Source organism: Peromyscus californicus, unplaced genomic scaffold (assembly GCF_007827085.1).
Source record: "Peromyscus californicus insignis strain IS unplaced genomic scaffold, ASM782708v3 Scaffold_12__1_contigs__length_115047231, whole genome shotgun sequence".
Taxonomy (NCBI): Eukaryota; Metazoa; Chordata; class Mammalia; order Rodentia; family Cricetidae; genus Peromyscus; species Peromyscus californicus.
In genome coordinates this window covers 92,733,143-92,746,959 of record NW_026294413.1, presented here as the reverse complement: position 1 = coordinate 92,746,959, position 13,817 = coordinate 92,733,143, and the positions used below count along the sequence as shown (strand labels likewise).

General features: G+C 56.2%; 2 protein-coding genes across 2 annotated transcripts in view; both read left to right on the top strand.

Moving 5' to 3' along the window:
• The first annotated feature begins 811 nt into the window (after positions 1–811).
• Positions 812–3,768, top strand: Slc18a3 (solute carrier family 18 member A3). Its single transcript, XM_052733902.1, has one exon. The coding sequence runs from the start codon at positions 1,759–1,761 to the stop codon at positions 3,355–3,357; it is 1,599 nt and encodes a 532-aa protein (XP_052589862.1). The 5' UTR covers positions 812–1,758; the 3' UTR covers positions 3,358–3,768.
• Positions 3,769–5,291: 1,523 nt separating this feature from the next.
• Chat (choline O-acetyltransferase) overlaps positions 5,292–13,817 on the top strand; it is a 56,188-nt gene continuing 47,662 nt past the window's right edge. The window contains exons 1-5 of the mRNA XM_052733901.1: positions 5,292–5,480; positions 7,479–7,582; positions 11,295–11,486; positions 12,159–12,277; positions 13,553–13,606. Of these exons, the coding sequence (XP_052589861.1) occupies positions 7,517–7,582; positions 11,295–11,486; positions 12,159–12,277; positions 13,553–13,606 (431 nt within the window). The 5' untranslated portion in view covers positions 5,292–5,480; positions 7,479–7,516. The remainder of the gene's footprint in view (positions 5,481–7,478; positions 7,583–11,294; positions 11,487–12,158; positions 12,278–13,552; positions 13,607–13,817) is intronic.

Sequence of the window (13,817 nt, the reverse complement as noted above, 5' to 3'; positions counted from 1 at the left end):
ATGCTAGCTTGGGATCTAAAGGCTAGAAGCATCTGAAGGCTCCTCTGACTCCGGAAGACAGAGAAACTGCAATCTCAACGTCACCCCCCCCCCCCAATCTCAGCTGACTAGTACCCTCTCTTCTGCCAGTCTGTGGACTGGAACACGGGCCTCACGTGCCATCTAGGGTCAAAGTTCGTCTGAGGACACCCCGGGCCCAGCGCATAGCCTGATCTGCTCAGCTTGTCGGCTGCAAACCAGGAGTCTCAGCCTGTGCAGCCCTCCCGGAAGGAAGGTGAGCCTTCTCGAGCCTCTATTGACAGCAAAGCTGCGGAGGCCCTGCCACATGAGCCCCAGAGGCGTCCATGCAGGGCTTCTTAGCAGTGCCACACCACTTGTGAGCCCACTCAGGGCTTGGAGGCGGCTGGGGGGAGGGGGTTATGCAGAAAAGTGGGCGGAGGCTCGCCAGAGCCAAGGGAGGGCTTGGTCTGGAGAGAAGAGGACCTGGGAGGAGTTAGAATGAGGAGAAGGAGAGGAGAAAGGGAGAAGAGGCGGGGAGCGGGGGAATGGGAGGGGGACCCGAGCCCGGGAAAGCGGAAAGGGAGAATCCAGGCGGGGGAGTTGGGGGGGGGTGTCAAAAAGGGTTAGCGCTGACGTCCAGGACCCTGGGTGCAGGGAACGACTCCTCCCCTCAGTCCTCACACGCGCACAGTCGGGAATTCGCTGCCAAGACATTCTGCCCAAGGGCAGGTGGGTCGGAATCAGACCCTGAAGTCTATGTACCTTCCCCCTCCCTTCCCGGAGGAGGGGGACGAGAGGGGCTGGGGGCGGGGTTGAGGAGGGGGGTTGCTCGCGCTGTGCCCCAGGGTCCCGGCTGCGCGTTCCAGCTGTGAGAACAGATGGAGGCAGCACGGCTCACCTCGGGGGCTCCGTGCCCGCTGTGCGCCGAGGTCCAGGCTGAGGAGGAGGTCTAGAGCCCCCGGCTGTCCCGTCTCCCACCAGGCTGCGGGGAACCAGCTGCCGCACCCCTCCTACCAAGTAGGGAAGAACGGGGCCTCACCCCTATAGGTCCCAGAATTGGGGGGAAATAGAGAGCCGGTTCCTCCCACGGCGCACCCATCCCCAGGGGCTTGTCTAGGACTCTTGCTCCCCAAGACCCCTTCCCCTGGCTTCCAGCCTGGGCGCATCTAGGAAGCGGACCCCTGCCCGGACGCGCCCCGCCCCTGGCCCCCGCCCCGACGACGTCGCATTAGCATGAGCCACGCCAGTGGCCGGGGCATCACTCGGGGGCCGAGACTCACCGCGTCATAGCCCCAAGTGGAAGGAGAAAAAAAAAAAGAGGCGGCGGCGGCGGAGAAAGAGGCAAGAGCGGACGCGCGGGGTGGGGAGCGCGGCGGCGGGGCTGGAGAGACGGCGGGTGGTGACAGCATGCCCCTGGGCGGGCGCATACTGCCTCTCTGCTTGGCAGGGGCTGCTCCTGCGCTCTCTGGGCACCGCGCGTCCAGTCTCCCGCCTCAGCCCCTCGGCTTGCCCGCCTCCGCGGTTGCACCTGAAACATCGGCAACTGGTCCCTGGAGCAGCTAAGAGCAGCGGCGCCGCGCGGGACAGTCCTTGCTTTTCTCTGAGCTCAGGGATATGAGCCCCACAGCCACCTGAAGCACAGGGGGCGCTACGCGGCTAGGACCGCGCCCCCGAAGTCCCATACCCTAGCCTCTGCACTGCGGGACGCCGGCACCCGACTCCGGCAGAGGCGTCTTCGGAAGAGCAGCGGGTGGGGGCATGGAACCCACCGCGCCAACGGGGCAGGCCCGGGCGGCGGCCACCAAGCTGTCAGAAGCGGTGGGAGCCGCGCTACAAGAGCCCCAGAGGCAGCGACGCCTGGTGCTGGTCATCGTGTGCGTTGCACTGTTACTGGACAACATGTTGTACATGGTCATCGTGCCCATTGTTCCCGACTATATCGCCCATATGCGAGGGGGCAGCGAGAGCCCTACCCTGGTCTCTGAGGTGTGGGAACCCACCCTGCCGCCGCCCACTCTGGCTAATGCCAGTGCCTATTTGGGCAACACCTCGGCGTCCCCGACGGCTGCTGGGTCTACCCGATCAATTCTGCGGCCTCGCTACCCTACAGAAAGTGAAGATGTGAAGATAGGGGTGTTGTTTGCCTCCAAGGCCATCCTGCAGCTTCTGGTGAACCCCTTGAGCGGGCCTTTCATTGATCGCATGAGCTACGACGTGCCACTGCTTATTGGCCTGGGCGTCATGTTCGCCTCTACAGTCATGTTTGCCTTTGCAGAGGACTATGCCACGCTCTTCGCTGCGCGCAGTCTTCAAGGCCTGGGCTCAGCCTTCGCGGACACGTCTGGCATTGCCATGATCGCCGACAAGTATCCGGAGGAGCCTGAGCGCAGTCGTGCCCTGGGCGTGGCGCTGGCCTTCATCAGCTTTGGAAGTCTGGTGGCGCCACCCTTTGGGGGTATCCTCTACGAGTTCGCCGGCAAACGCGTACCCTTTCTAGTGCTCGCTGCCGTGTCGCTCTTCGACGCGCTGCTGCTGCTGGCGGTGGCTAAGCCCTTCTCGGCTGCGGCTCGGGCGCGGGCCAACCTGCCTGTGGGCACCCCTATCCATCGCCTCATGCTGGACCCTTACATCGCTGTGGTAGCCGGCGCGCTCACGACCTGTAACATTCCCCTTGCGTTCCTCGAGCCCACCATCGCCACATGGATGAAGCACACAATGGCGGCATCCGAGTGGGAGATGGGCATGGCTTGGCTGCCGGCTTTTGTGCCGCACGTGTTAGGCGTCTATCTCACCGTGCGCCTAGCGGCGCGCTATCCACACCTGCAGTGGCTGTATGGCGCTCTCGGGCTGGCGGTGATTGGAGTGAGCTCGTGCATCGTGCCTGCCTGCCGCTCCTTCGCGCCGCTAGTCGTCTCGCTCTGCGGCCTCTGCTTCGGCATCGCGTTAGTGGACACGGCGCTGCTCCCCACGCTCGCCTTCCTGGTGGACGTGCGCCACGTATCAGTCTATGGCAGCGTCTATGCCATAGCTGACATCTCCTATTCTGTGGCCTATGCTCTCGGGCCCATAGTGGCAGGCCATATCGTTCACTCGCTTGGCTTTGAGCAGCTCAGCCTTGGCATGGGCCTGGCCAACCTGCTCTATGCACCGGTCCTGTTGCTCTTGCGTAACGTGGGCCTCCTTACACGCTCGCGTTCTGAGCGCGATGTGCTGCTTGATGAACCACCGCAGGGTCTGTACGACGCGGTGCGCCTGCGTGAGCGTTCGGTGCAGGGCACGGACGGCGGCGAACCCTGCAGCCCGCCTGGCCCTTTTGATGGGTGCGAGGACGACTACAGCTACTACACTCGCAGCTAGCAGACCCGCTTCTCCTCCAGGCCACCTACTCTCCCCGTTTAGGTCAAGGTGGGCATTCTGCGAGAGCACTGGCCAACTATGGCTTGGGGCCCACCTCCTCCAGCGAGTACCCTAGTACCCTCTCCAGTCTTGAATTCCCTTGTTGGAATCCCTTCTCCGTGACCCATCTCAATCTAACCCCCTTCCCATACACACTGTCTTATCCGTTGAGGGAATGGAGCAGGGAGGCATGAGAAGCTATTGGGCTCCTGGCAGAGGTGAAGAGGTATGCGGGGTGATCTCCAATCACCGACCGAGTGCCCCCAAATAGTCATGCAACTGTTTGTCCTTCCTGCGGATCTTTCCAGTGCCAAACTTGATCTGCTGCACCCCGGTGCTTCCGGCCTGAATTAATAAACCATATCTGTCTGAGGAGGCCGTCTCTTTACTGATGGGTGGGTGGTGTCACACAAAACCTGAGCGGAGAGATGGCTGGTCTGGGTTTCACAGGTTCAATCCAGGCCTGAGGAGGAATGAGAGCCCATAGGCTCCTTTGCTGCCTAGAAAAAGAAAACAAATTCAAATAGGGCTCTCCCTATGGATACCTACACACACACACACACATACACACACACACACACACACACACACACACACACACACACACACGCACACACCATAGTCCCCCCTTTCTGAGCTCAGTGCAGCACCTGGAGGCTCCACCCGAGGGAGCCTGAGGATATACCTGGCCTTGGAGGACAGTTGGTACCAGAAGCTCTTGATGTCTGAACTGGCTTTTCCTACACACTGGGATCTCATCTCATCTTGTCAAGAAGGGAGCAGGAGGGAGCTGTTTTCTGCAGAGAAGGGGGAGGCAATCCTCAGCTTTTAGGGTTCCAGCCTGGGGACAGTGTTCCTTAAGGAGCTATGCTCTGTTATCTGAGGAAGGGGAGACCAGTTGCCTGTGGGTCTGACTTTTCTCTGTCATGCCAGTTTGAATGGAGAAGGGAAGGAATGTGGATGTGAGAGCTGGTGCCAATCCCTAGCCCTCCCTGTCCAGAATAAAAGTGGCCATTCAGGGATGTCAGGGAAGTTTCCCATCCTTCATTTCCCATGGTGGAGGCCCGGGTTGTAGGCAGTACACCCATTCCTGGATCCTGCTGTCTGTCCATGGAGCCCTCAGATTTCAGAGTGGAGAGGCAGTTGGGTTAGGGTAAGCTGTATGTGTGTACTGGTGTGTGTGTGTGTGTGTGTGTGTGTGTGTGTGTGTGTGTGTGTGTGTCTGTCTGTCTGTCTGTCTGTCCTTGTCTGTGGGTCTGCTTGTGATATATATATATATATATGAACAAGGGGGATACTTTGCCTGGGAGAAGTGTCTGTGAGCCTTTGGTTGAGTCCCTAAACAATCCCTGCCTGCCATCAGAGTGGACCAAGTCTGTGTTCCCTTGTCTCCTCCTCCCTCCCCAAAGAGCCTGCAGGAATGTGACAGTAAAAGAAAGGAAAGGAGGTCCAAGAATGGCCAACACAGTCATTAATTACAATATTTTAAAGGGGTGCAGCAGGGTCCCAGTCTGGTCTAGCTTGTTAGGAGGGGCAAAATTTCTTCTGACCCAAACACTCTGCAGCGTTCTCCACAAGCAGCTACACAAGAGACCATGGGGATGGGGGATGCAAATGGGTACTGGGGAAGGCTCGGTTGGAGCGATGGCCATTAGAAGGACAATGTTCTGTGCCCCTTTCCAGGGCTTAAATGCGATGCCAGCGCACGAACTCATCCGGGAAGCTGTCCGAGACAGGTTTTGAGGACAGAAGAAGGGAATCACAGGGCGGGGCGTGGGGTGGGGGAAGCAGAGGGCAGTGAGGAGGAAGAGGGAGGGAGGGAGGGACAGGGGGAGGGAAAAAAGAGGAGAGGGAGGAGGAAGGGGAGGGAGTTGAGAGAGGTGGGGCTGGTTTGATTGCTGTCAGTAGGGCGGCTGCTGGGACCCGGCAACGTCGTCGGAGGCTCTACTACAGACCTAGGCAGCGGCCCCAATCTCTGACGCTGCTGCCACCCCCTCCCTGGTCCTTCTGGCTCACACAGCCGCCTACAGCCCTGCTTGGTGTGGAGCAGCGCCGGTTCGGCGCAGAACAGCCCAGGAGAGCAGGTGAGGAGGGCTGGGCATCCGTGCGCTGGCTGCTGGCGCGAAGAGCTGAGCCACGGAGCGCCTCAGATCCAGGCACTGTCCCTCCGGAGGAGCTGTCCACGGAGGGACAGCTCCCAGGAGACTCTCGGAGTCCTCAGCGCCCCAGGCACCAGTGGTCGTCGGGGTACATTCAGGAGACTGCAGGATTCTGCTTCCCGGATGCCTGGGCTGGGAGGGCTTGATAACCAGGGCTCAGGACTCCCCTGATCTTTACCCGTCCACCTATGTTATTTTTACTTCACCTACCATCTACCAAGCCCAAGGTCTGTGGTTTTGGTGTCCAATACCAGGGGCCGTTGCCGTTGCTGTCATCCCTGGGCCCCAGTTTTCTCCAACCATCCTTGGGAAGGTAGGGAGTGCCAGAGGGGCAGGTGGAACTTCTGCAGGAGTGGAAGCACAGAGAGCCTGGGCAGCCAGATCAGACTGGGGGTGGGCCTTCATGGCAGAGCAGAGACCTCTCCCAGTAGCCCCCCACATGCCAAGCCAGCAGAAGCAGAAATGGGATGGTACAAACCAGGGGAAGATAAACACATACAAACTCTTTAAGCCTGGGCAAAGGAGGTTAGGAGGAAGGAGCTGGGGGCTGGGGGAGACAAGGAAACACCCATCAGCATGGCAGCTGACAGGGGTCCATTCTCCTCTCCAAGATATGAAGTCGCTGAAGGCTGGCCAGTGTTTTCCCCTTCCCACTCCTTAGATGGCACAAGAGGAAGCATTGGCTGAATAATCTGTAGAGCCTTTATCAACTTGACCTTGGCTTGGTTGACCCCTCAAAGTAATCAACATCCACATCTTCATGGGCAATTTCTGGGCACGGTTGGGCTCAAGGACTATTGTATTGGGAATGCCCTGTACAAACCTCCAAAGCCTTTACCTTCTCTCTTCAGTGGGGCCAGGCATTCCCAGACTTTTCTATCCCTGAGTCTGGTTCTTCCACCTTTCTGATTGGCCTCTCCCCAAGATGAGCTGAGCCTTCGGCCAGCACCTGACTGTGCTTGACTCTGAGAGAGGCTGTTGCTGCTGCTGCTGCTGCTGGTCCAACAAGCTAAACAGCAGCTTTAGCCTCTTGGGGGGAAATAAAGAGTAGGTTGGTAGAAATCTTGACTGTGCGTCTGTGCAGGTTTTGGTTTAGTGGGGCAGAGGATGTACCCCACAGCTCTAAAAAATTGGCCCGTGTCATTCTTAGCCTAGTTTATTTCTATCGCACCTTCCAAATTAATGTGCCTTTCCCAGGTCAGAGGTCTTGACTACCTATCTTTCACTATCATGTCCTTCCATATTCCCATTGTACCAGAGACTACCCAAGTCACCACTCTGCTAGCAGACCCCAGAGTCCTCAAGCAGCCCAGAATGTCACACAGAATACAGGGCCTTAGAAGACTGGAGGGCACTCAAGCATACACACACACACATATTCAAACACACACAGGCGAGGGGGGAGCTTTCTGAACTCACATCCCCTCTACTCCATACCTGACCCAGGCCAGGCATCCTAGAGGAAAATCTGAACACAGTTGGTATAGTTTTGCTTTTGAGGAGCTACAGTTTTGGGTAAAAATTGAGACCAGCACAGTGTGTATCAGGTGAGTTCCAGGCAAACCAAAGCTAGTGCTCTGATCCTGCTAGGTTGGGAGTGGGCAAGCCCAGCCCAGGTCCTCCCAGTGCTACTTGAGGTGGTCAGCTCGCCTTGAGTCACAGCGGCTTCAAGAAGCAGGTTCCAGCTGATGGCTCAAGGCAGGACTCATTCCCCCTCTCCCCCCTGCCTCTGGATTCAGGGAAGTCACTGTGGTCAGGGGCACAGGACAGAGGTCTGAGATGGCAGTCACAGCAGCACTGAGTTCCCTACACACCAGTGTCAGGCTCTGGCCTCTTTCTAGTATGGAGGTAAGGCTATGGGAGGTGAGGGATTCATTCTGGTCCAAGTGGCTTTCTGTGATACCGCTTCTTCTCTGTTCCAAGGTCCATAGCTCTGCTACTCTGGAGCAAGAATCACCAAGATGCCCATCCTGGAAAAGGTCCCCCAAAAGATGGCTGCCAAACCTTCTAGCAGTGAGGAGGAGCTGGTAAGTAACTTTCTGATCCATGTGTCTTATCCCCGATCTCTCCTCTCACACACTCTTATTCCCAGAACAGTCTGGAGTGGCACTGGCCCCTCGATGGTCCCCCAGCTCTGTATTCTCCTAGGCAAAAGGCCAGACTGCAGCCCCGTCCTGTTCTTCAGAGGAGTCTGATTGGGCCTGAAGGGCTAGTAGCCCCACTACTGGAGTTTTAAGGCAAAAGCCCCAGCTCTGGTTCTAGTAGTTCCAAAAGGCTAGACTGAGTCATCTGTCCTCAATATATCAATTAAGCTGGCGCTATGGTAAAAAGGCAGAGGAAAGAGACTTAATCAATTGACACATTGGAAAGATGAACAGGTAAAGAGGTCCAGGGATTCTAAATCTATCTTCAAGGCCTGGCCATAAACTGGAGGTTTTAGAGGAAAAATTGGCATAGGAGCAGAAACACGTACAATTAAACAGTCATGATCCAGACTTAAGATGGGGTCTGACCATTATCTCAGCTATGATTCCACAAGGTGGTCAGAAGAAGTTATTTCTATGACCATTCAGAGGAAGCAGTTTGGTTTCCAATGTTTTCCTGGTCCAGAAGGAAGCTTCCTTATTATGAATAATTACCCTGATTTGAAGGATAGTCTGTTCTGTAAGGCTTCAGATGGTGCTGTTTGTGGAAGGGCAAGGTGTTTAGAACAATGGCTGGAGAGGTTTAGGTACCTTTGGAGGGTCTGGAGCATTGGAAAATCTGTGAGAGATGGTTAAGTTTCTCTTTGTTTTATTTTTTTTGGGGGGGGGGATAGGATTTCTCTGGGTAGCTTTGGCTGTCCTGGAACTTGCTCTGTAGACCAGGCTGGCCTTGTACTCAGAGATCCACCTGCCTCTGCCTCCCAAGTGCTGAGATTAAAGGTGTGCGCCACCACCACCCAGCTACGTTAAATTCCTCTTATCTTTGTCCCTTCAGCCATGTAGAGGGGTGAGTTAGGTTAGGTATTGCTGCTGTTGTCTCTTCGTTGTTTTTTGTTTTTAAAGACAGATACTCCTTGAGTAGTTACCATGCCTACATGCAGAATCAGGCAGCACATTCAAAATGAAAGCAGAGGTACCAGGCTTTCACCCCATTCTTCATTCCCTTGTGGGCCACGTGAGGAGTAGTCAGGCTTTGGGGGCAAAAGCGGCTTTTACATGCCAGCTATAGCTTCAGGCTGCTGGGGAACGCAGATGACCACACCTCTTAATCTCAAGTCCAAGGGGGAGACCCTGGCACCAGTCAGGCACCATCTCCCTCACCTTTTCCCAACCTCACTGTACCCCAAGGTGCTTGCCTAGGCAAGGCTGAATCCCCTTCCCAAGCCCTGGCACGTCCCAGCTCCAACTGCTGCCACTGGTTCAGCCCAGGAGCATTAAGCATCATCTTTTCCACTGCTTTGAAACAACACTACCTTCCCTGGGCAGCCTTCCTGGGAAGGCACCCTCCCTCCTGCTACATCTAACTTTCCAGAGATAGAGCAGTGCATCTCAGTTCAAGTTCCTGCATGTGCTGGTTCCTCTACCACACCCTTCTCGCCCCTCCACCTGACCCTATCAGAACTTTCCGTCTTCTGTCCTTGAACTTGCTCCTTACATTGCCCAAAGTTCCATAGCGGACCCATGCTTCTGCTGCTACAGCCCATGGCATGTCCCTCTTCTTCCCCTGCATTGGGATGTAGCTTCCTGGAGGGCAGGCTCTGTCTCTCCACTGTCTTTAAGACCAGTCCAGAACCTGGTTCATTGGAGCCACCCAGGAAACATGCAAACTCCAGGCTTCCGAGTCTTCACAAGGCCAGAGGTCCGCAACAGTCAGGGGAGGAACCACGCCTGGAGCTGAAATGCCTAAACTGAGATTTGTTCATCTTACCCGTCACCGTTTCCCTCCACCCAGGCTGGACCACAGCCCACTCTGGTCAAAGCTGCCACCACTCTTGACCAGACCACCGCTTGCTCTATGCTTTCTGGAGATATTTGCCTGCCCCATCCACACAGATCCCCATAAATATAAGAGGAGGAACAAGAGTGGCCGAGGGGAGGTCAACCTGGCTTGCTTGAAGCCGGCTAAAGGACCTGGGGCACTGGCCAGGCCCACTCTTGCATTTGTCGCGTTCCCCAGGACAGCAGCACCAGAAGCTGGTGCTGACACTCCCCACCTCCAGCCAGAGTAGTGAGCTGCAGAGACAGGATCAGATGGGTGGGACTTTCTCATCCATCAGTGCTGCTGCTGCCAACACCCAGGGCTGCCTCAGGAGAAGACAGGTGCTTTCAGCGGCCCACCAGAGTAGGTGAGCCCTTGACTACCCTACAGAAACTTGACTCACCACCTCACAGACAAGAAACCCCGAAGAAGGGCACCCTGCTGTGTGCCAACAGTTTAAGCAACAGCAGGCATTAAAGATCTGCTTCTCTGTTATCAAGGGTTGAGAGAGGGGGACAGGGGGGAAGAGCAGAAAGGATATAAGAGGAGGAAAATCCCAGAGAAAGGAGGAGAGGTGAACTGGGGGTGTAGCTCAACAGCACTGCTTACCTAACTGTGCAAGACCCTGAGAGAGGGGAGGGGAGTGATGGGGAGGGGAGAGAGCAGGGCAAAGGATGGGGGCGGGGGGAGTTGGGAGGCGAGGGGAGGAGGGGGAGGAGGGGGAGGAGGGGAGAAAATACATTGACTATGTGACCGAGGATTAGTCTCTCCACATTGTGGGTTAGTTTCCTCATGTGTACTGACACCCCCACCCTGGCTATGTGACACATGAACACATAAGCACACAGACCCTTAACCCACCATGGCTGATTAACTGGAACAGGCACTGCCCGTGGGAGGAGTCCAGGTGGTTCCTTTCCGACTCTCACCTCACCCGGAGCCCAGAGACCACAGGCTTCTTCTCATAATTCCCTTTGGAGGGATAAGGCCAGTTAACCAAACCTGGCATACGTTTACGGGAGCCAATTATTTTTCTCTTTCGTTCCCTTGGGGTTCATGAGGTAGGAAGATTTGTTGTTTGTGTCCTATGGGTGAAATGACTCGAGGCTTGGAGAGACCTGGGCAGGAAAGACCTCCACTGTTCCTTATGTGACTCCAGTTCCCACATGGAACCAGTCCTCTGCCTGGGTTTCATACCTGGAAGTGTGAAACAAGAAGCGCAGGGCAGAGATAGCCCCTACCCCCAGGAAGCCATGTCTCCACCCAAAGCTGTCTTAATCCACGGGGCTCTCTCTAAGAGAGTACACACACCCTGGAGCACCAGCTGGGAAGAGCTCCCACATGAAGAGTGACCAGCAGGCAGCAATCTTGCCAATGATCTTTCATCCCAGACCCATCCTTTATGGGCTGTAAGCACGCTCACATCTGTCATCCCTTCCGTCTTGTGAGAGGATCATTTTTCATATGAAGAGCTGGGCCCTTGCAGAGGGAGAGACTTTCCCAAGGACGTACAACTGACCAGCAGCAAGGTCAGGGTGTGAACCCGGGCCTGTCATCTGCCTTCTGTGCCTTCCTGAGACCCAGGGACAGTACAGGGGCAGGGACAGCAAACAGGAGGACCTTTGATTTACAAGTCTGCTGAACTAAGCCCAGTAAACAGGTTCCAGAATGGGGAATGTGGATGGGACAGAATGGGACATGTCCTGGCGTCAACTCAAGGATAGGTATGGGCCATATTAAGGAAAGGGAGTGAGTGCCATGAACCCTCTTTTCCAGGACCTACCCAAATTGCCAGTGCCCCCACTGCAGCAGACATTGGCCACTTACCTGAAGTGCATGCAGCACCTGGTACCTGAGGAGCAGTTCAGGAAAAGCCAGGCCATTGTGAAGCGGTTTGGGGCCCCTGGTGGTCTGGGTGAGACCCTGCAGAAAAAGCTCTTGGAGAGGCAGGAGAAGACGGCCAACTGGGTAAGGGTTGCTGGACAGAAGCTGACAAGAGATCCCTGTGGGGGACGGAGAGAGAGGAGAGGATGTGGGTGAGGCTGATAGGTCGGTGGGATTGGGGGAGATTGGGATTGGGGGGAGATTGGGATTGGGGGGAGATTGGGATTGGGCGATAGAGGGGAACAGGCCGGTAGCATAGGTTGGGTAGCGTAACAAAGGAGAGAGGCAGGCAAGATGGAAGATAACGGAAAGAGAAGGACGCAGAATGTGAAAGATGAAGACAGAGAGGTGAGAGACTGGGAGAGATGGGGCCCAGAGCTAGGGACAGGGACATGGAAAGATGGGGATAGAGATGAGCTTAAAAGGCAGAGTGCAGTGACAGGTAGGACTGAGGCGTAACAAGGACCTACCGGTAGTGCAGGGATTTATCATTGAAGATGGGAACAGAGGAAGGAATAAAGGAAACAATATGGGGTGGAGATGAAGGGCAGGCTTGGAAGACTGGGAGGATGCAGGTTCAGCACATAGCTGGAGCTTAGAGCGTTTGTGGAATGAATGAAGGATCCACGGGGCGGGGGAGGTGCTGACCCAGGGTGGTCGCAATGGGACTGATGACTTCTGCTAGCACAGTTCCTGTTTAGGAGGGGTGTGTAGGGGGTCAGATGTAATGTGCCCCTCCCCTGTGCTCCCTGGCAGGTATCTGAATACTGGCTGAATGACATGTATCTCAATAACCGCCTGGCCTTGCCAGTCAACTCTAGCCCAGCTGTGATCTTTGCTCGGCAGCACTTCCAAGACACCAACGACCAGCTAAGGTAAGGCCACGGTGCCACTGGGTGTGCAGCAGAGGAACCCACCCCAGATGTGGGGCCTGACCTCATGCCAGGAAGGAGAGGCCAGAGCTTGTGCCTTGGCTGAGCTTTCGGGGGCTCGGGACATTAACTCCCAGCACCATCAGGCCAGGAGGGAGGTTAGACATGGTAGTGCTCAGTAACAAACATACACTCTTGCCCCAAACACATTCTTTTTTTGATGGCACTAATGGGGGCCATGGACCCCAGGGACCCACATATTGGTTTTGACCCCGGCTGGATCTGTGAGCTGTCATTTAAAAGTAGTCCCGGCTGGGGCATGCTGCTCCAGGTGCCTGAGAGTTTCTCTGAGCCCCCTGGAGCCCTGCTCCAAACAGACTCCTGGAGGAGGGACGTCCCTCCCCACCAGCACAGCTGCCATCTGCTGCAATTTCAGAGCTCAGTGAGCCGCTGGAAGGGCCTCTAGGTGCACTGAGGATGGTGGCAGTGGTGGTGAGGGGCAGGGAAGAAGGGCCTCCCTTTTGGAGTCTGTCAGAATTTCATCCTCTTAATATTTCAATAGGGTGAACAGAGGCACAGCCCAGGCCTGGCTCCCACTTGCCCCCCTCTCCCTTAGAAGGAAGAATGAGGATGGATGGATTCTGAAGACAGTTCTCCAAATTGCATCTGAGGGACATTTCCCTCCGTATGCAATTAAGTCAGGCCTCCTCATCCATGGCCAGTTAAGAGAGCACTGTCCCCTGGCACTGGTCCCCGAGGCTTTCCTCCCAGGACTCACTTTCCTTTTCATTAGCCTCTAAAAGGATCCAAATTGCAGGCTTGCCCCAGGAGACTGCATTTCCCAGAAGATCCAGCCAAGGGGCTGGCCTTGCCCAGGGGTACCCCAGCCTTCACCTTCCCTCTCCTGACACTCACTCTACCACTCCTTCAGACACCTCTTCCTCCTCAAGGTGATTCTGGCTTCCTCTCCCCACCCCCCAGAGCTAAGCCATTCTCAGTCCTCACCAAAGGGCCATTTGTAATCCGAGGCTGGAGTGGAATGACAGCCTGGGGGGAGGGGCAGCACGACCCACATCCCGTGAGTGCACACGGGGGCCTGGCGAACGGCGGGCAATAGATGGGTGAGTCTGAAGCCGAGGGAGAGGCGGGGAGCGCGCTGGCGCTGGCGGAGAAAGGAAGCGGGGCGAGGAAGTTCGGAAGGAAAAAGGAAAAGTGAGAGAGCTGGGGGGTGGGAGAGCTGGCTCACAAGACTCCTCCTGTCTCTCCATGTCCCTGCAGGTTCGCAGCCAGCCTCATCTCTGGTGTGCTCAGCTACAAGGCTCTGGTGGACAGGTACGCCTGGCGCCCAGCCTGGGACGGGGTAGGGCCCTGCTTGGCGGTCTCCTCTCACGTCCGTCTCCCTGCTGAGGTATTACAGGATGCCAGGGAGAGCAGGGAGCTGGTCTTTTACCCAGCCGTGTGGTGTCCCTTGCCCACTGCCCAGCATCAGGACGGCCTTCAGGCCAGCTCTCCTGGCCATTAAGCATTCCTTTTCCTTGAATGA

Bases quoted from the DNA above. Each gene is read 5' to 3' on its own strand.
- Slc18a3 (XM_052733902.1), top strand. From the start codon at position 1,759: ATGGAACCCACCGCGCCAACGGGGCAGGCCCGGGCGGCGGCCACCAAG.